The 22,765-nt window shown below is 37.1% G+C and overlaps 2 protein-coding genes and 1 long non-coding RNA gene across 5 annotated transcripts in view; 2 read left to right on the top strand and 1 right to left on the bottom strand.

Annotated features, from left to right (window-relative positions):
* Positions 1 to 1,246: 1,246 nt before the first annotated feature.
* LOC124157004 (proto-oncogene c-Rel-like) overlaps positions 1,247 to 22,765 on the bottom strand; it is a 52,276-nt gene continuing 30,757 nt past the window's right edge. For all 3 annotated transcript variants that reach the window (XM_046531457.1, XM_046531458.1, XM_046531456.1), the window contains 2 exons: positions 15,381 to 15,473; positions 1,247 to 2,739 (listed from right to left, as the gene is read on the bottom strand). In XM_046531457.1, the coding sequence (XP_046387413.1) occupies positions 1,904 to 2,739; positions 15,381 to 15,473 (929 nt within the window). In that variant the 3' untranslated portion in view covers positions 1,247 to 1,903. The remainder of the gene's footprint in view (positions 2,740 to 15,380; positions 15,474 to 22,765) is intronic.
* On the top strand, positions 10,887 to 12,041 carry LOC124157006. Its single transcript, XR_006864506.1, has 2 exons — positions 10,887 to 11,146; positions 11,806 to 12,041. It is a non-coding gene; the product is annotated as an uncharacterized LOC124157006 (long non-coding RNA).
* The window catches only part of LOC124157005 (E3 ubiquitin-protein ligase BRE1A), an 82,556-nt gene continuing 75,220 nt past the window's right edge, over positions 15,430 to 22,765 (top strand). The window contains exon 1 of the mRNA XM_046531460.1: positions 15,430 to 15,506. Coding sequence (XP_046387416.1) covers positions 15,469 to 15,506 — 38 coding nt within the window. The 5' untranslated portion in view covers positions 15,430 to 15,468. The remainder of the gene's footprint in view (positions 15,507 to 22,765) is intronic.

A 22,765-nucleotide genomic window follows, 5' to 3' on the forward strand; every position in this document is an offset into this window, starting at 1 on the left:
TAATCTTGCATCTAGATAATGGCACTGAGCTGCCAAAACCCAGGTCCTTAAATATTAATTAAAAGTGGAGTATTACTAAATACAGTGTTTTGTTATGAGGATTAACTACTTCCAAGCCTGAAACAATTTCTTGAACTAAAGAGCATGATTGGGCAGTACATATACGGAGGAGGTGACTGATAGTTGAGGTGATTTGAGGGAATGCCAAGGAAGTAAGGTTGAGGAGAAACCCACTGTTGCCATTAGCCTGCTCTTAATAAAAGGACACCAGATCCACAGGGTAGGACCCCAGCACTGTAGCAATCTAGAGCTGGCTTAAGGGCAACCCAGGCGACATAACTAGGGGGGGGGGGGGGGGGGGCAACCAAATGCCCTGGCAGAAAAATTTTTTTAAACATAAATCACTATCCCTAGTATTAAGTTTGTTTTTGTTAAATATAAGTCTATGTTTAACTACTTGGATAAAATACACCAACGGATGAAGTTCACCATGAAAAATATTTGACTTAGCCGGGATTCGAACCCGGATCTCCCGATTGCCGGTCAGGTGTGTTTTTCATGGCGAATTTCATCCGTTGGTGTATTTAACTTTCCACCCGCGCACGTGACTGCATACAAACTTTGTTTGTATTACAAAGTCACTTGTTCCTGCAGTGCTTTTTTTTTACTTGGATTAAAATCATTTAACCCTGACATTTACTTTCTGATAACGGGTTATAACGAAAAACGTACACTGTAATGCATACAAAAAAAGGTGATGGTACGCATACACGTGCAAAAACTCAAAACTCACTTTTTTAAAGTAAAAAAAAATAAAATACCCTTGGGAGGTTCCCGGGCCCCGTGTTTAATTGGGGGGTACTCCATGCTAAACCCCCTAAAAGGGGGTTCACACAACAGCAGTTTGCCCAGATAAGTATTTTGCCTTGTATTTTGTTAAGTAAAGTATTTTGCCTTGAGCTGCCCTTGTAGCCACCACACATGTAGATATTCTTAAAAAAGACAATGTAGACCCATAAGCCATTGAAAATGATGTCTTTTGTCAGCAATAAAGAAACACATCAGCCAAAAGATCAGGAGGGGAATTCACAAGATTTGCCAAACAAGAGAACTGAAAAATATTAAGCCTAATAGAAGAGCAGGTTCTGCAGATAATGGATTTTTGCCTAACTCCATAAAACACAGGATACACATCCAGACGTTTACATGACTAAAAAGCAGGGATATATTACATGGTAAATAGTAATAATGAAAAACGATTTTTATTCACCTTAAAGTAGCAAAAGTTCTCAGATTTACACCAATAGTTTACTAATTGTCCTCTTTACTTCTTTAAAAAATAAAAGCAAACTTTTTGACCTCGAAAGATCAAAGCATAAATTTTAGATGAAGCATTAAATCATGTTTAACGGAAAAGGACCAACTAAAAAAAAAAGAAGATCAAAAAAATAATGCAGAACATCAGCATCAATAACCAGCATTGAAACAAATGTTGCCATATAAAACATTTTATATTAATATATCTTTTAACTAATTCTAATTAATCATTCAATAAAGAAACATAATAGACAACAACAAAATATTGCAACATTTAAGGGTCCTAAAATTGTACTCGGTAAAAATGGTCATACTTATATAACTTTAAAAACACTGTTAAGTTCAACAAAATTTGAATGATGCACTGATCAGATCAACTAAAAACTATTCACACAGCCTACAAAATTCCTCCATTTGTACACACACTTAGAGAGCATCTTCTTCAGGGGAAAAAATAGAAAAAACGTATCCTTCAGCTCTAGAGCACATATTGCACCTTAAATGTTTCCCCATCATTACATATATAGGCTTCACTCACACACACACACAACATACAAACAATGCACAAGTACTTTCCTGCCTTGCATCAGTTCCTATCAACACCATCGCTGTTGGTCCCTTTGTACATGTCGTTGAGTGTGCAAATATCCTCAATGGTCGTTTTGATTTGGTTCGTGAAACTATCGGTCATGTTCTGCTGCACAGACACTGCTCCCCCAACAGCTCCGTCGCCATCCGTCCGCCTCTCTTTCAACCCCTCCGCATGCTGGAGCATTTCCTGGTCGTACAACGGCTGCTGTGGTTGAATTTGTTGGGGCAACGCACAGGATTGCTGCCCCCTCTGCATGCCCTCCGCATCTGACAACGTCAAGTGGCTCGAGAGGTTTTCCGAGAGGTTAGCATCAAACAGCATGTTGGTCTCGCTCAGACGCAGTCCCATTCCCGAGAGATCAGCTGAGTCCAGATTCCCGAGGCTCAACTCCATGCTAAAGTTCTGCTGTTCCCCACCCATGGCGCCACCCTCCATCTGCATTGGATTCGAGGGAGCACTTTGAGCTGGTGGGTTGGGCTGCTGCTGCTGCTGTGTGCTGTAAGGGTTGTTGGCTGCGCACACGTTGGATGGCTGTGCAACCGCACCCATGTACGCCTGCCCTCCCTGAGGGGGGTCCCTGCGCATTGGCGCCTGCATGTTGTATATGTTCTGGTCACCCACGACTACCAGGGACACTGGGAAGGGAGACGCCATAGTGCCCATGGGAGAGAGTCTCTGTTGCGAGGAGGGGGGGGGACGGAGGGGCGGCATGGGGGAGGGGGACTGCTGCCTCATTGGAGTGGGGTAGTCCGGCAGGCGGGGCACTGGGCTGGGGTTGGCAGGATACATGGGCGATATGGCACCGGGGCTGTATCTGTATTGAGAGGGATCTGAAAAGAAGAAATGAGATTGCACCTCAAAAAGGAACACAAGAAGCTTCCCCACAAACAAGTCTTAAATTAAAGCTCATAAGTTGTATGCTAATATTTCCTGGATAATAAGTTCCCACTTCATAAGTTTTCCTGGCCAAGAAGTTTCACTGACAATATGTACACAAATGAATTATTTCCATTAAATTCTTCCCACATAAGGAGTTTTGGAAGAATTTTACATAACTTTTGCTTTTCATCAAGCATCTAAGAAAGTTGGTATTGCTGATTTTTTCCTATATTCAATTTAGCAGAAAGTAGGCAAAAATTTCTCGTTGAGAATATTCAATTGATGTTGTGATATCTATCTTGATTTTCGGCTTTAATAAACCAAGCTGCACAAAATCAAATCACCATTCCATGTTTAAAAGAAGTGGAATCATTTTCTGTTGCTCTAAGGAGAAAGTATCAAACAAACCACTTTGGATTCCTCTGTTTCCTCTCAACATTAACTGAAGAAGCAGCTTTTAACTGAAATTCCTTTACAATTACATATTTCCAAAGATTTAATATACGTAACAGTGTATATTCCATGTAAATATTACCTGCTTTCCCACCTAAGAAGATTTCCCATCATAGAAGTTTACAAACCTCAGTCCCTTTTTAGACTTCTAATAAGGGCCCTACTGTACTAATGGTTAAGCATCAATGCAGCTGAATGAAAGGGTTCTCTTGAAAACAATTTCTAACAAGTTTACAGCAGCATTACCCCTTATCAGCATTATCCCTCCAACAGAACACTAGATGAGCATGACAAATTACAATAGGAACAAACTTTTTTGCCTACTCCTCATATTCAATAATATATTTCTTTAATATTTCCAACAGGTGGCTTCTTTTTACGAGCTATGTCTTTTCTTCCCAATTCTCCTGATGACAAAAAATTTTCTGAGAAGAGCATTTTTGGATCAAAAATGTTTAACCCTTTCACTGCTGTTCAATCTCCGGAAACCTTCTCCTCACATGCGGCGAAAATGTTAAAATGCGTTTCCTGGGCCCATGGAGCAGGTACTTCCAGGATGGGTGTGGTACACCCTCCGAAGGGTCGCTAATCCCCGACCCTATCCTCGACGAACTCACCCTCGCAGGACCGTCTCATCGGCCCTACCAGCGGGGTCCCTACCTCCGGAAAAGTGACCGCTCTGACTGCAATTTGAAAATCAATCAATCAATCCGATCATCACAATATGATTGCTTTCATCGCACTCCTGCCAATCAAGCAATCAAGTACGTCTTTGAACCGTGTCTCTGCGATAAAAAATAACGATTTTGTTAACTTTGCAACAAAACGTGGCTGCGGAGCACCGGAAAACGGCCATTATATCAAAGTTAACAAAATCATTATTTTTCATCGCAGAAACACGTTTCAAAGACGTACTTGATTGCTTGATTGGCAGGAGTGCGATGAAGACAATCATATTGTGATGATCGGATTGATTGATTGATTTTCAAATTGCAGTCAGAGCGGTCACTTTTCCGGAGGTGGGGCCGCCGCTGGACGGGCCAATGAGACGGTCCTGCGTGGGTGAGTTCGTCGAGGAAAGGGTCCTTGATTAGTGGGTCCCTTCGAAGTGCTTCGGCGAAAGTGACCGCATGGCAAGGAGGAAGAAAAAGTACGTCCACCGCAGTCTGCCGTGCGGACGTACTAGGTACGTCCACAGCAGTGAAAGGGTTAAAGCTATGGTAACTCTCACCCACAGTGGAGTATTTGCACAATTTTTGCAAACAATGGGGAAAAATATTAGAAGCACAAAAATTCCTCATTACGTTTTTAACCCTTTATATTTTGCACTCATTCGGTGATAACAATTTAATTTAAAAAATTTTAGAACTTCACAGAAATGAAACGTCGCCATCTTACTTATTTGGTGGCGTAAATATACTACCTTATTTCCACTCACTGCTAGCTACATTTAAACTTTCACAAAAGTGTACGAAACAAGTGCAAATTTTGGTGAGCAGTCATGTCCATGAGATGAGTGAAATCGCCATGAAAAATATTTTGGTTTGTATGGGATTCAAATCTTCCAATTTCTGAACAGGTACACTACCATGCCATCTACTACAATGAATTTCTGGAGAGCAATACTCTAAATTGTATATTCTAGCTTTAGTTTTTCTTTGACGAAGACTATTACATTGTATTATGTTTAATGTTGAATAAATTATGATTATGATTACTTGCCAAGGGTCAAACCGAACAAGGAGTGGATGTCTCGAGTGCACACTGTGTTACAGGTCATGATCACTGGGCCACTGTCAAATAGAATAACCCTACTTAAGTGGCTATTCAGTGACGAACATTTCACCCTGGTTGGCAAACCTGACCAGAAATTGGGAGGACGGAGTTCATACTCAATCTAACATAAGCCAAAATATTTTTTCAAGACATTTCGCCCACGGTGTATGCATCAACTTTGTTTACATTCACTTAGCAAATTAGTCATGGTAACAGTTCCTTGAGCATAAAACATAGTACATAATGCATTTGCGCTATTATACACATAATGGAGAGCCCTGACTGCCAATAATAGCAAATGAAGATGTCCAGGTGGGACATTTCACAGTCCCAGGGAGCTCCATAGCACGTGCCAGGGACTTCCCATGTTCTTTGACCGATGGAGTTTGCAATTTGATACTATATACTTCTGTATGCTTTATTCTCGAGTGTTTTGTACGTAAATAAGTGCTCGGGAATCAGCTAAAGAAATAACTATGCTCCATTGACTTGACCAAAGACAATTTGTTAATGAAGGAACTTGCCTACTTTGATGAATTAAAGTCCATGCAATGTTGAGCTTCCTTCCACACCCACAAATAACACATTACAGATACTAACGGCTTAATAATTTAATTTAGTTAAGCCAATAAAATAGGTAAATTTGTAGATCCCTTTCTGAAGACAGTGAATAAATACTTACTTTGATTAATTACAATTGGATAAATTGAATGAATAACGTCGCATGAAACATACATATGACATTAACCTTTAAAACTAGTTCCAGCATTTCACTTCCCAAATTGTCATGTTTATCACGATTTACTAAAAAAATATTATTTTTAGCATTATGTACGAAATATTTATTTTCCATGAATGGTTGCCAGACACCACAGGTATTATATTCATGGTTGCAATCCGTACCATGCCACAATTTACACAAAGCACCGGTGAAGATAGTGGAATGTACACTGAATCATAGATGTTTAGGCGAGACTATTAACAATACAGACAGTATTGATCTGAAGAAATAACCATAGGAAACTCAATTAAGGTGTTGTATACATATGCACTTGCAAACGTGAAGCTTTGACTAAAGGCACTTCGAAACACAAATATTAACCCTTTCACTGCTGTTCAATGTCCGAAAACCTTCTCCTCACATGCGGTGAAAATGTTAAAATGCATTTCGTTGGGCCATGGAGCAGGTACTTGAAGTGGGGCCTACCTCCCGAAAAGTGACCGTTCTGACTGCATTTTGAAAATCTATCAATCAATCTGATCATCAAAAAATGATCGTTTGAATCGCACTCCTACCAATCAGGGCGTTTTGCAAAATACACGCGCTTCTCCACCGGATTTTCTTCTTCAATTATTTTCAGTCCATCTTTGGAAGTTCTCACGAGATAAGAAGATGAATTCGAATTGCTATCAGGGAGAAACCAAATATCTTGAGAAAATATCCCGTTGTCTGTGACTGTGTCAGTAGAGATGTATAGCGTAACTCATAAATTGTAACTTGATATATGTTTTCGAAAAAAATACCGCATCAACTTCCGAGAAGCTCAGCTGCGAGGATATCGAGTTTCGCCAGAATGCTAAGTCTCCGTCGTATTTTGATATTTATTTCCTTGCGTAAAATGCTTAAATAAAGTCAGAAATACGTCGTGTTTGGTCTTATTCTTTTTTTGAATTATGCACACATTACTAATATTTCAATCCAAAGAAGGTATAATATCAGTAGCCGATAGTCATCGTTAGACACCTTTTGTGCTAATAGATGACTCATGCAGCAGTTGACCTCCAGAAATGGCGAACTTCGAAGCAGGTAGGCAGAAAAAGGTCAGTGTGGGAGAAAGCAGGAAGGGTGAAACACGATTCTATTATTCTCCTGTTACTTGATATTTTCTTTTGAAGCTTTTGATTTATGGTCTTCGTTATACGAACCTCGCGGGAGCTGGGGCCTTTTGTTTGATTTCTGAGAGGAGGGAAGGGTCGGAGGAGGGGCCGAGGGCTGATGGATGGAGGGGGTAGCGGATTTTGGGAATTGTGATACATAATTTCTTTCCCAAGGCACTGAGGATCTCCTGGTGGGGGGAATCTGGAATTTTCGGATTTTTTCACCCGATCATTTTCGGTTCCCCACATCGAACTCTTTTCACTCCTCTGATCCACGAATTTAATGTAATTCATCAACTTGCCTAAAACGGCACTGCGTGGACCAAACGACCACAGTTCTCTACATTTTTCCGAGTCAACTACCAACGACTTGCGTGCGACAGTGTATGACGCGAAATTCAAAGTATTCGAGGTATTGGCGGATACTATTTGCACATCTCTAGTATCAAGGCTTAGGTGTACAGTAAAAATGATTCTGAAATACTAAAGGCAATGCTTAATCCTCTGAACAATAATTCTCTCATAACTTTACAAAATATAAGTCCTAGCTTACCAATGGCCAAAGCAGTTGAAATAGACATACATACCTATGATCGAAGCCTTGCAAATTGCTCCTCTTATGTTTTCCCTGTCTTTTTAAATGGGTTAGAATTATTTACTTTGGAAAAATCAAGATACAATTGTAAGATTCAAAAACATAACGCAAAAATCTACACAAGTCACCCAAGTAACAAACCTATTATGCCGTACATAAATGGCCATAACAATGGATCACTTGTTAATGACAATTGACTGGCCTAATTACAAACATAAAAAAAACAGATTAGTGATTGAAAAATTTTTTTATTTGGAAAACAAAGCATCAATTGATTTTAACTAAGATCTATTGTTTCCTTAGAATTTTTAGCGTTTTAGCTGCAAAACGACAACCTATATATGCCACTGCTGTGATCAGTAGCCATCTAAGACAATCAACTTAAGTCCAACTGAGATCCACGAAGCCTAAGACCCAGGCTAGTGCTTCGAATAGTTAAATAATGGTGTTAATGATGTTTGAGAATTGCCCTCAAGACGTCATTTTCCTACAACTTTGCCAGTTAATTTAATGTTTTTGACTCAACAGAAAATTAAACGAAAGTTGCCTCCCAGCCAATTACAATCACAATGATTGATCCATGTTAATTCTAAGTAGGTTTTACTTTACATTTTCAACTTTCAAGCATCCATGTGGATTCCTAGTGACCATTCGAGTGGTCGTCATACCTTTGAAACAGATATTCTGTGGTTAACACATTTATCACTATTGATAGGGGAAAACTGCATCAATTCAAATAGAATCAACCAAGTCAGCACATAAGATATTATGGAAATTATTTTGATACTTTGGGCCAAATTTACCCTTGCCATATTTACCCTTTATTCACCACTTAATCACTCACATGCAGAATTGCCAACATTGAAGTATAAAAAATATATAGTGAGGCATTTACTTAATAATATGAGGTTGAGAAAAGTTTAAAAAAGAAAAAGTAAAGTTCAATATATCCACAGCAACACTGTAGTGATATTTTTCAAATTATTTTCGATTTCATTTCACAAATAGTTTCACATTATAAATACGCTATCATTGAAAGGCTGTGGTCATTAACAGAAATTTATTAAATGCGATGGTGGTTGGCGTAACATGGTGAAATTAAAAATTTCCTTATTATTTTCTTAAATACATAGAGAAGAATACTAATTTTCATCAGATAATTATTTCTGCTAAAATATTAGTATGAAAGATCGAATTCACATCTTGACGGTTGGCAACATTGGATCCTCAACTGCGATTCGCTAATAGTGGACTGTAACTGACCGTAACATTGGCTACGAGTGGACAAATAAACAAATAAATAATGAAGGAGGAACATGAATGCGACTTTAAGTGCCGAAGTACATAATGTGCCCGGCAATTATAATTTCTAACTATCACTGGAGCATTAAGTAAACTAAACTAAGTTACCTGATATAATAGTAAAATTTAATTCAGTGGAAAATTTAACGAGAGAGCTGCATCACCTTCCGTTGTGATGCCATGGTGAGACAATACTTTTTAATGACCTTCATAATTGTAATTAGGTTCCCTCAACCTCTGGTAAAGTATAGCACTCTTTATATTACAGTGATTTGATTGAAAATTTCAGGTAAAAAAAATTTGGAAAAGCACTTTGTCTTTTGGATTCTCATTTGGGTGAATTTGTTTCCTTGTAATCATGCCCTGAGGCGTTCAGTGTGAAAGCTGTTGTCACCGAGTGCTCAACAGAAGAAAAATAGTTCCAAGTCTAACGTAGTATGTAAAAAAAATCAAATCTGCAATACCTCTTAAAAAATGGCTGTTATTTATTTCGGCCATTTCTCTTTCAACGTGTGTGTGTGTCCTCATGAATGTAGGTTTTATTTTTGTGATTATTTCTATTTCACCAAGTAGTTGTTTCCTTATGTAGATGTCGTATTTGTATATTTAGTAACTTTTCGTTGTTCAATAAACAGTTATTCTTCAATGTCAATGTCGATTTTGTTTATTATCATGCAGTAATTCCTATAACACATAAGTCAATAAGTAAGTTCACACAAAAGAACTGGTCGACAGGGGGGGTGGCGTCATGTTTCTTTTCAAGCTCTATAGATGGTTCTGAGGTCGTTTCGGGAAGTTTTCCCATGAAAAAGTATGAATTTTACCACCAAATGACCCAAATTTTACCACTTAAATTTACAGATATTTTACCCATTTACACGCAGGTTTGCCATCTTTTACCATAATTTTACATGTGTAAAATAAGGGTAAAAATGGAGTAAATTATCTTTAGTGCTGACTGGGAAGGTTGATGTTCCACAGGGCCAGATTAAAATTTATGTAGTGTGGCTTAGGTTGGCTATTTTTCACCACAGTTATATGCAACATTGGGGGTAGTTTTCTGGCGTTCCCTAGAGCAAAATTATGCAGCATGGGTATAAGTTTTTTAATTGTCTTGGTGCTAACACACTGTTATCTGTAACACACAATTCCAGAAAAAAGGGCTTTTTTTTTCAAAGAATTTGTGATGCTTTACAATTGCCTACGAAAACATTAGACAGCTCCTTTTTATTACCATACTCTGCCATAAACTGAGAGGCACCCCCAGAAATCCCAGGTGTAACCCATATATCCTTATGATTCCTGAAAATAATCGAGAAATACAAGAGCTGAATGGGCTGTCCAATTTTCCAGCAAATGATCCCAGGGCACAATCAGGAGTTCAATGGGTGGTCCCTACGACCACTAATGCCTGTGAGGGTATGAAGGGCTTGAAACAATGCCTCGTACTTTTATGACAAAGTAGCACAAAAATAAATGAAATTAATGCCCAAAGCACTTCATCATCACACATCATCGTTGTCATCACAGTTACCATGTATTCAATAACATTAACATAAACATAACCCATACTAAGAGGGCTTGTAACATCAGAACTAATCTTTGCACCTTCGACGGTGGTTCTTAAAATTTTTTAATTGTGATGGTTTATATTATTTCCAAAGAGCAACATTTTATGTCAGGATTGACTTCAGTAAGGCATAAACTTTTTGCTGAGAAATCACTCATCGCTCAAGCCCTTGCAACTACACCATAGTTCAGTTTTGTGAAGACTTAGGCCTGGATTGTAGACATCATTGGTAGAGGTGAGCTATTGAACTCTGACAAATGAACAAGTTTAAATGACACTTCTTTTCTACAGCTACAGCTAAATTTTCTCACCCGAATAATTTCTAAGTAAGACATAATGAAGCTGAAGGTCCTTTGAGTACAAGACTATTATTTAAGAAAAAAAATTCACATCGAACTTTGGGAACTGATAAAAGTTTTGAAATACCTTTCATTACCATCAAGTCTATTAAATAACAGTTAGTTTCAAATAAATCAAGATTAAAACTTAGGGGAGATTTTTTCCCCCAAGTACACAGATAAGCACTCACATGAACAGTGAGAAAGGTGTCAATTCATAGGAAGAAATATTTGCCATGGTTACCATAATGATAAATAACAACTGTGAACATTTCACCAAAACAGAGGACTTGAATAAGAGTGGACCAGAAGACCACTATGTTGATAGTTACTTTCGATTAAGATGATTTTAATACCAAGTGGATCATATACATCCATTACTTCCATGGAAAAACAATTAAGCTTGCAGTTAGCCCGCTGAAAAAAGTGATGGCATTACTTCTAATGTAAGTCTAATGGCTGTGGCCTTCATTATAATAATAATAGTGCATTAAAGTCATCATAAATGAGTTTCATCCAGAAAATACAACTTTAAATAAAATGAACCTGCAATACAAACTGTAAATAGGAGTAAGCCTCTTAAAGTAAGAAAAATGTGCAAAAAATTGATAAAAACCAACGGCCAGAAATTAACTTACACTGTAATAACATTTTTGGATAATCATTTTCTTCAATATGGCTTTGAACTGGATAGTTAGGAATGGAAGAGATGTTTATTGGAATATTTTTGGGCGCGACCGGAGTTTAAGCCCCTTGTCGCAAGGTTTCAGAAACTATTTATTGCGAAAAAACATTATCGAAACCATTGATAAAACGATTTCCCGTTCCTTTCAGTGCAACCCATCCTACCCAACCTGCCCGGGGGATCTTACGTGGATAGATATTTTATATTAAATATATATATTATTATATTTATATATTTTATTTTTCCTAAATAGTTCTAGAAACCGCCGCCAATGTGACAAGGGGCTTAAACTCCGGTTCACCCTATTTTTGTACACTATGGCAATGAAATGGTATAGACTATTTAAACAAAGACAGTAGGTTCATAGGAGAGAGTGCATGACAATGAGGTTAATTCATCAATTAATCCCATTTTTTACAGGAAACTGAACGTTGTAATCTCAGACCACCCATATCACCTCCAATGAAACCACACTAACAGAAATTTCCAACGTTAAATATGTGGAGCCATTCCATTCAAATCTATGCAGTACCACATGAAAAGTGCTCCTGATCACCATTTGGCATTATTTCTCAAAAATAATTTATGTTGTACATCCATATGAACGATTTACAAATTGACCAATTTTAATGTTAAAAGTTATTTTTTCAATAAGTTACAGCCATTAAAAATATCAAGAAAACAATTTTATAAAAATAAAAACTGGAGATATGGCTAAAAAACGAAAAATCGTGTTTCAATTTTTTTTGGGGTTAATTTCTATTGCTAAGGCCTGAAAATTTGGGGAAACATACAATTTTTTATGCACTTTAAGTGTATATATTTTATTTTTCAAAATATCGGGGGGCACTTTTCACCATCTTAACCGGCTAGACCCTAGGTTTGAGTGCACGTGATTCCTGAACTGAAAATAGGTGTGTTCTCTGGATGTGTACACTCTAAACAGACAAAAGAAATTTGGATTTTAATGCAAATACGCAGAAATTCTCGATTTCTTAACTGTTTTCCTCCATTCAGGATGAAATGAAGGAATAATAATTTTTTGCTAGGGTTAGTTAAAAACTGTTTAATAAATGTATTTCACTAAATATTTTTCGAATAAAAGGTGAGAAATTTTTGTTTCAACATTATTTAGGTAGCTTTTTCAGTCTTTTTTAAGTATCTTGAAAAAATATTCTAAAATCTCCAAAAAATCAAATATCCATCACAATTTCCTCTGCTTTCTCTCAATAAATTAATTCTAATATAAGCTTTCAAAGTACCTAAGAGTTAATAAAATGCATCAGTTTGGGGAAAAACGTCAATATAAAATGTTGGGCCACTTTTTTGTGCTTGAACAATATCACCACAGGCTCTGTCAAAATGTCAATGGATCAGTAAAATATCATAATCTTCAGCTTCAGTACAATGCCTAAAGAACCTGAAATTAAATCCCATACAGTTCCCCTGGAGATTGGCTATGCTATTTTCCAAACAGATCTTGAGCTGCAGTAGTTTATTCCACAAGGAATACAGTGCAACCTCGATAAAACGAGACCCCACCGTGATCTAATAAACACTTGCTATAGTGAATTGTTGCTTAACCTGAGGTGGAGCAAATAAGAGCCAATAAACCTATAGTCAACATTTGAATGGGAACAGGATTGGTGGGGCAATGGAGGCGTTTCTATCCAACAAACTTTAGCATGAATCCAGACTAAAAGCGATTATTTTGCAACACTAAATTTCCTTACCTTAATAACCAACTAGCCATTCAATTTATAAATGCCGTACTGAATAAAAATCATGCAAATCATTGCTTTATCAATCATTATCCCAATGCACAACCGAGGAAGCCACTTTTCTACACTTAGTGCATTTGTGCGATTGTGTGGACTTTGGTATTTTCCACTGAAAATTCAAACAATTACTGATAAAACTGTATCGAGGTAATATAATGCATCAAATGCTTCCATTGGTGTAGGTTTATTGTTCCTGTACATTTTGCGGAAGTAATTTAAAAAAACGTATCGCATTTTATTTCTTCGGACAAAAACGGTGGAAGGTGGTAAAACAATCATACCTCGAAAGACATTTTCAATCGCACAATGTAATATCTCTATTATCTACACTAAAAAATCTGCTAAGCATGCATAATGATGTCATAAACATTCCCATAGTTTAAAAAAAATAGTTTTACTTTCAGTTTTATGATCGCGACGTCATTGAAATAATACACTGAGCTTATCCATGGCACTGCAATTAAAATTATTAGAATTAAAATTGGTAATACAAGAAAAGAAATTAACTTGATATTATTTCACAAAAAATATAACACAGATATTATGCTGGCGTCCCTCAAGTAAAACAAAAACAAAATGCAAGAAACTGTGACTAATATAACATGCATGGGTAATACATGCAACAAAGAAATGAAAAAGCATAAGCATCTGATGGACCCTAAGGCCAACAAAACTTACTATGTAGTATGAATTCATTGATTTAATACTCTCAATTATGACTGCGAATCAAGAAAAACAATACAGAATTTTTAGAGTTAAATAAACTAAAAGTGCAGCACCAGATTTTCAAATGTGTCATCGCTAACAGCACATTAGAAGCTCCTGCTAGAAGCATCATTGCTAGAAACACCCCATTCTGTCGAGGAGTAGGTTGTAAAAGAGTTCCGTTTCATCTGCGTTGTATCACGGGGGAAATACTTCTTAAGATATTCCGCTAGGATAGGAGTCCTTTCTTCCACAGCTTCGGGTTTACACTACAGGCATCACCAGCAACTATGAAAGGAGATAAAGCTTCCGTGCTTTAAATTAATATAACCAACCTTCCAAACACTTGAATTTCTCGATTCTCAACCTATCACTGAAATACTCCGCTTAAGTTCTAAGCATAACCTCTTTCTCAGGAATTCCCGCAGATTGAAGTGGGCAAAACCACCCAAACAAATCACCTCGTAACTCTTCATGTTCTGCATTCCTCAGGTGCTTTTGCTGTGATGGTTTGCCCTCCTGCACCACGGCAGATCTAATCTTCTCTTTGTTTTTTAAATTGTGTAGAGCAAATGGGAGGTAAATTAATTATGCCACTCTCATACTGCTCTATTATTTTTCTCGCTTACACATGTTTTGCATTTTTTAGCCCTGGTGTCTTCTTCCTTCAAATCCTCTCTATTCACACAGCTCACATAAGTGCACGTATGCTGTCGACTGCTTTCTCCCACCCAAGAAACAAAAGAACATCGAGCAATTACAAAAGTTAATGCCAAAATCTTTTCACTAAAATGAACGACTAATTTATGGAATGACCGTTTATCACATGAATTTGAGAGTTAGCACTCCATACTAACTTCATTTCTCGCAGATCGCCAGCAATTACAGATAATGGGAACTCTTGGTGATGGTTTTCCAGCAATGGAACTCTCGCTATGGCGAGTGTCAACACTAAAAGGGCCTCGTAAAAACTTTTTTTGCATGCCAATCATAGGGTCAATTGATGGTGTGTTGGCTATCTGTCGTAATGGTGGGTGTCTTGCAATAACCCATACTCACTTTAACAAGGTTCCACTGTACATGAGCTCCCTTCTCTTAAGGGTGGGAAACACACATGTCTCACTAGCTAATACCTTAATGATGTATCCAGCTCCCTCATTTCTTTTATTTATAACATAAATAATATTGAATTACAAAAATGTAATCTTCACTACACTGTTGACAATATATTGTGAAATTTTTACATTATTTACTTATATACAATGGCCTTGATTCATTACACCCAGGCAATGGAGGCATTAAAAATTTAGAAGCTGTACGACGTGATTGTACAGCCACTAGTACCGGATGGAGGAAAAGAATCGTTCTCTTTTAGGAAAATAAATTGGAGCCCCCTTTGCACTGGATCATTCACTTATTCCATTTCCTATTTTTTGGTTCAGGTTGATGAACATGATCAGATTCAGGATAATTTTTATGTCAAAATAAATTTTATAGAAAATGACTTACCAACTGGTTCACATTTGACAGGATTCATCGGGAAAGATGGGTCCAATGCTGGGGCTCCCAATCCAAAACTTCCACCAGCGTGTACGCCATGACCTACCAAGCATATCAAATGGATCCAAAATTACGGTAAAGATTATAACTACTTTTGATATGATAACAGAGAGAATGAATAAAATTCAACTAATAGAGGGTTCATTATGACAACCATTCGAAGTAAAAACTGTGCTTTGTGACAGCCCAATATGCAAATAGGTAACAGTCCACTCTCAATAGTTTGCTTACTAATCACCTGATAGTGCATTTTCTCTAACATTAATTTCTCCTCCCTAATATAGTTTAGAGTATAGTTCATGTCGTTTGAAATTTCTATCTATCATCACAAATTATGAATGGCATGTTCCAAGGAGATGTATTGCTACCACGAATCCCTATTATTCTGACTGATGTGCCAATTGAATACAAACGGGTTCAATTTCCAATTTAATTGGCATTCACAATGACAAGTCTCAAGGCTAAACAATGCCTTTTTGTGGCTTTGAGGCACACTGTGTTCTTCATACAGACAATTATAGGTGGCATGTTCACGCGTGGGTAAACAATCCAGTTTGTTTGTTTTGGCTAAAGATAGATTTACTAAAAATCTCGTACACTCCATTGAAAAAAAAGACTGATAATATTTTTTTTTGTCATACTTTGTGATAGGGATATCATTAGAAATTAACTGATTACTAGCAGGCCATCCGGTGTTGATCGGGAAGTATAGTTCCCAGAAAAGTGGGAAACTTTGAACTGGGAATTCATGGTCACGTGGCAGGATTTATAGGTAGAAAAACAAAGCAGGTCTGATGATGGTATACCGATGTAACTGCAAACAATGGAAAAAATGAAGTAAAATCTGATGCTTTCCCGGCGAATATGTTCAAAAAAGGCTATTCGGGCTTCCAGCCGGGTGGTCTCCCTCCATTCTGCTCAAGACAGGCAATTTTCAATGGGAGTTCTTTACATTCTAAAGCCAGGTTAACTCGTCTAAGTCGTCTGCTGTGTCAGAATGGAGGGAGACCACCCGGCTGGAAGCCCGAATAGCCTTTTTTGAATGGAAAAAATGATTTCTATCTATCGCGCACGGGATGAACTTACGGATGCTCCAGGGAAAAGTTTTGCCCCAAGAGTATTAATAGGTAAGAGGAGAATCCTTTTAGTTAAGTTTTACCAGATCGTGTCAAGGGTTTTGCCTACCCAGCAGGATAAGGAACCGACGAAGTTGCATGGCGTGACGTAACTATAATGGTTATTGAAATAAGGACGCAAAGGACGCGTCGGACAAAACCAAAAGTAGCAGTATGTGATTTGGGAGCATGAGATGCAACTACGAACTAACTTTGGTTGACAAACAGACACCCTCTTTTATATAAATAAAACATAATAAATGTACAATGAATTTTAAAAAATTAATTTTTACTATTTTTTATCGGTCAACATCGTTCACAGCATCTTCCTCTTTCAGTCATATACCACACCCCCACACACTTACAATAAGTTAGTTATTTTTGATTTGACCTCCAAAATATTTACTGGAAATAATTTGTATGGCAAAACAACATTTGCCCAGTCATCTAAATTTACCAGAAAATTTTTCATTTAAATGCTTATTTCAACTAAGAATAGTATATTTTTTACAAATAGGCAAATAGTAATTTTCCCAACAACTATTTCATCAGCATCAATACAATTGAGCAATATTGGATTGGTCGCTAAAGACCAATTGGGCACAACTTCACTACAGCAATTCACATTCCAACAATTAGATCTTGAGGTTCCTTTAACAATATAACTGGGCTACATAGGCGGGCCCCCACCAGATGCTTAAAATAACAAGATTTTTAATACGGTTATTATTATGTCTGTTTTATTTAGAGTATTACGGAGCCTCAATCATTTAATTTAATATTAACAACTTTTATATCAAAATTAAGAGAACATGTTCTACAGTAATAGTTATATTTTGTTTTTGAACCTCAATTGTGAAAAGATCTGTGAGACCCCTCCACCCCCCCAGAGAACATTCCTGGATCCGCCCCTGCTGGGCTACATAATAATTTTTCCATCTTTCAACAACTTGCGGATTTATGCTATTAATGATTAGTATAAAAACCAAATTGGCAGAGCTGCCCTCGTAAAACGACATGGTGAATGAGCATTGCTTCTGCAGTCACGTTATATTAATTTGTTTGATTTTCTAAGGCATAGCAATGATTCTTTCATGTGTTACCTTCAACAAAAGAAAGCACTCCACTCCGGCCAGTTTCATTTACAGACCTGACATTACACAAAGGCAATGTGTGTGAGAAAAAATAATCATTGAGGTCTTTTGAATAACAATCGAATTGTACTAGGGAAGCAACATTTAGAAAAAGATAGCTTTAATTGATTATGGTGCATTGAATGATTTAAAAGAGAGTTGCATAAACATTGCACCTTGAGATTATAGATACTAGTTTCCCAGCCAATTTCATGCTCTTCCATTTAATCCACATATTTCTTGTTACTTCCTATACAATAATAGACTATGAGTTACTTAGTTTTATTTAGCGTAATTACCATTGTGCAAATTTTGCAGATCTCTACAAGTAATTCATGCCATAACTGAAACCATACGCATAAAACAGAATATCATAATATGGTTCACTTTAAGCAAAGCAAAAAAAAAATATATTAGCCACTTCAGGTGATTAAAGCATAGACATTAAACACCAAATAATAGTCAGCAACATATCAATGCAAGTACTACGAGGGAAAAATGTATACCGACAATGTGTATGCCATCACTATTTACCAAAGAGAAAATCGGTTTCCCTTCTGATAGCTTGTCATTCTATGGCCTACTTCAAAACAAATGAGGGAAATTCAAACACGTCAAATCATCATTCTCTTTTCACCATACAAGATGGTGAACAATATCCTCAGCTTGTCTGACAAGATTTAATTGGGGTTGGTTTCTAAATAGTGGCAAAAGAGTTTGTCCTCACTTGATGACTTTAAAATGTTCTATCTGATACACCTGCCAAAACTTCTCCGCATTTTCCCTCTACACCCTACCATTTCTTCCATGGTCCAGCAATTTTCTAAGAATTCAGGTCGAAGTGTTTGAATTTCTCATCGTGGGAAATTAGCCAGGGGGCAACACGCCATCAGAAGAGAAACAGATTTTCTTGATATTGGCAACACAAACCTTGTTCAGATACTTTTACCCCACAGTAGCACCACTGCTAGCAGAATGACAATAGAGCAAGCAATAACAATTCCTCAAAAACAACACGGGGCCAAAGTGAAAGAGATAATTATCACAAAAGATATAGCAATACCAAAAATGATTGCAGACAGAGAGAAAATAGCCATTCACAAGCTGCACCAAGAAAAACACCACAGACACACAACATAGAAAAGCAAACAGACAGAACAGACAAAAGCGTCCACAAACCGGATCGTGCCAACTGTCCATCAGCATCTCCAAAAACATTCATTAAATGTACAAGATTTGGCATCTTAAGACTCTAGACATGAAACTTTTTTTCATAACAAATTTTAAGTTATCCACAAAATTAAAGTAGCAAATTTCTCAAATCCACTTGAAGAAGCAAAAACATGCTCTGACATCACAGGCCATGTTAACATGGGTTATATATTTGCTTGCTATCACCAGCATGATAATGACAATAGCAAAGGCATAACGATGAACCGCTTTTAAGTATTTATTTATTTTTATTGTCCTTCTGGTATGAATCAGTTTTCCTTCCATCCCTTCTTCCTAGCCTTAATTTCGTACTGTAGGCTGTCACGTTTTTTCACCATGCACGGAATAGCACAATCACAATACTTAATGTTTACTGCTTAATGCACCAAATATGTACTGAAACAAATACACTAAGTGGGTGTAAACAGTGTTTGAAGAAGTTAGCAGTGAGTGATGTCAAGGTTTACGTATGCCAATACATGAAGAGAACAGAGACTGCTTGTTTTAGCTAAATATCTGAAACACAACGTTTTAACTGCTTTTGCTGAATGAGTGCAAAATCTATATATATAAAAGAAAGTCGAAAATCGTGTTAGTTAGAACACTTATAACTCAAGAACGGCTGCACCGATTTCAATGAGATTTGGTTCTTTGGATTCGTCTTAGGCGGGGTTAACATATAGGCCATTAAAAAAAGGATAATTTCTCAAAAAAAATTCATCTCTTTCCTATGGACATGCTTTTAGGAGTTATAGTAACACAACAATTGATAAGTCGGTCAAAACTACAAATTAAATAATTTGTTTTGTTTTTACCACTTTAATAAATGAATTTAGTAACAATATAACATTTTAATTACTAAATATATTCAAAATATTAATTAAATTGAAATAACATTTAAAAAATTTAATTCGAGCTGATTGTAAGCCCAGCCGTGGCCCAGCTCGAGTTGACACTTCACTACCGTGTTTGTAAACAAATCTCCAAGCAATTGTTGACAAACGGTAATGTCCGTGTTCCTGTCGAGGAATCGAGTAGTTTTAACTCATTTCCTTGGAATGATTACAAATCAGTTTCAGCGGGAGGTGAGCTCATCAACAAAGAGTTCCAGAATATGATTGATCACCAAAAGAATCAAAGATGGTTGATTTAGCGAGCAAGAACGAAGATGTGGATGACTAAAACGATGTAAATTCAAATAGTTCGTACTCTGCATGGATTCGAATCTTTTAAATGTGTGACAAACGAAGACGAAATCACCAACTATCTATCTGAATATTTTAAGTCCTTGGACGTACCTGGCTTACCAAGGCACGATTTACAGAAAAATGAAGTTTCTGTGCTCATGATCTTTCGAAGCCTAAACCAACCATAACTATCCAACGGAACGTGTTTGATCATTAAAAAAATTGGTGAGGAATGTGATTCACGCAACTTTACTCAAAGGAAAATTCAAAGGTTAGGAAGTCCTCATTCCGTAGATTCCATGATCTCAACTCATATGCCCTTTTGAGGTTAAACGTATTCAATTTACAATTCGTGTTGCATTAGTGATAACGATTAAAAAATCGCATGGTCATTCTTTCAGTTTTTGTGTTGTTTGTGCTCATGTGCTAATGAAAACCCATGATTTTCTCATGGTCAATTCAGCGTGCTATGTTCACGAGTCGATAATCCATCCTCTGTATTTCTTCCTTCGCTTCAAGTGCGTAGCTAGGATAGGGGGTTTTGGGCGCAGCTAATACCACGGGTCTGTAGGGTATAGAAAACTCGCTAAGGTAAGCAGGAAGTGTGGGGGCACTTCCCCCAGACATTTTTTAAGATAAATGGTTCAAAATAGTGGGTTTTGTGGCTGTGTGAATAGTTAAATATGTTTTGTTTGTTAGTCATCCGTCCCCCAAATATTAATAACAAAATCTTTCATAAAAAAATTCTCTAAGCTCTTGGGGGGGGGGGTTTATCCCCCAAAACCTCCCCTCGCTGCGTCACTGCTTTGCTTCGCTATATTTATTTAGCTTCATCCGCTTCATCTTGCACCTGATAACAAAACAAAAACTGTTGTTTCTCAGAAGGTGCTTGACGCAAGACATTAAACCCGAATGTGTAGGGCTCACCGTGGTGCGTTTACGCATGCAGTACGTTTACGCAGTGCATTTTTTCCAAACAGAGATACTAAAACTGGCGCGCCATAAGTCATTTAATGCGAATGCTGCTTCATAGGGGCTTTTCTTGCACGATTTTGAGCATCAGTCAAGCGTCGGTCTGGGGTCGTGTCAACCTGCCCCCTGAATGGGCCAAGTGTATGCAACAGACTTGGACCTAAAAACATTTTTTTACAGCTAATAACGCAAATAGCCAACAACTGAATGCGTATAATTTTTATTTCATGAACTGCTTTATTAAACCACAATGCCCAAAATTTCTTAAGCTAAAACGTAAGAAAATTTGTTGAAAAAAATCCGCGTAAACGTGCTCCGATTCACCCTATGTAGATTCAATAAAGAAAATGTCTTTCTGACAAGCAATTTTGGTACTCATTTACGTAGTTTTATTGACTTTGTATCCTTATTTTATTATAATAAATTAAACATGATTAAAAACGATACAGCCGCTCTTGATTTATAAATGGTGTAAGTAAACTGTAAGTTCATTGATTGTTAGGCGGTACGAAGTTCGCCGGGTCAGCTAGTATATATATAAAGGGGCAAAATTTTGACGAGGAGTTTTAATTGCGCAAGTATTATTTTGCTGCAGTTTCTAAAAATAATACAAATACTCCATTATTACCAGTGACATGGTCAAAGGGGGCACATGCATCTCCCAAAACCAATTAATTTTAGCATAAAAATATAAAAATATTTTATTCTACTCCACCAATGTGTTTTAGCAAAACAGCTTTCTGACGACCCATCAATAGAGTATTTTTAAGTGCCAAAATAGTACAGCAGACTATTGTTAATACGAACAACGTTATTACAAAGTTCTCGTTATTACGAAGAAATTCCTTGGGTCCCGATGTAAAGGCCTATCCAATCTATAATAAAAAAAACGTTACTACAAAATTTTCGCTATTACAAAATTACGTACCTCAGTCCCAGCGGTTTCAAAATGAACTTTAATACTAAGTTCCGCAAAAAAGAAACTGCATTTAGGTGGATTTACACTACGCTATGTTATCATCATTGATCTACGTTTAAGTTCTCTTCTTGTACTGAGCCCAAGACTGTCAATTTTGGTTCTTTCTGCAATAGAAGATACTTCAATATGTACGCAACATCATGTAATAAGCTTCATTCCTGTGGAATTATGGTGACCCACTCATTAACGCTTGTTAATTGGACGTACAGTTAGTCCTCTTACTACGCACATTGGATTTACGAGCTTTCAGAAGAACGAACATTCCAAAAATTCAAGTGCGTCCGAAATTTCAAATTAGGCATCTTTGGAGTTTGCGGATGTGACATGACGTGGCGTAGAAAAATTTGCACTTTGGGCATAATCTGAATAAAGAATCATTTAATCCGGTGTGAAGTCAGGAACTGTTCTGCGTTTTGTCCATTCTTTCATCCAGCAGTCAGCATTTTTTTTGGCTCCGGCAACATCGCAAGCTAGATCAGTTCATTCATAGTGTTGCATTCTGCAGGATAACCACTCACATCGATGCCTTGTATAGGTTTATCAACTTACGAGCAAGGTCTCGGAACGCATCATTCTCGTGTATAGAGGACTTGCTTATAAATAATTTAATCGTGTATATTATACACTTGACTCTGAAGATTATAAGCGCGGGAGATTGAAGAGAGAAGAAATTTTGATGAAGTATGTTTTTATTTCTTCCGATGATTCCTAAAATAAACGTTCATACGAATTTCGT

This window comes from Ischnura elegans, chromosome 4, assembly GCF_921293095.1.
Source record: "Ischnura elegans chromosome 4, ioIscEleg1.1, whole genome shotgun sequence".
Classification (NCBI taxonomy): domain Eukaryota; kingdom Metazoa; phylum Arthropoda; class Insecta; order Odonata; family Coenagrionidae; genus Ischnura; species Ischnura elegans.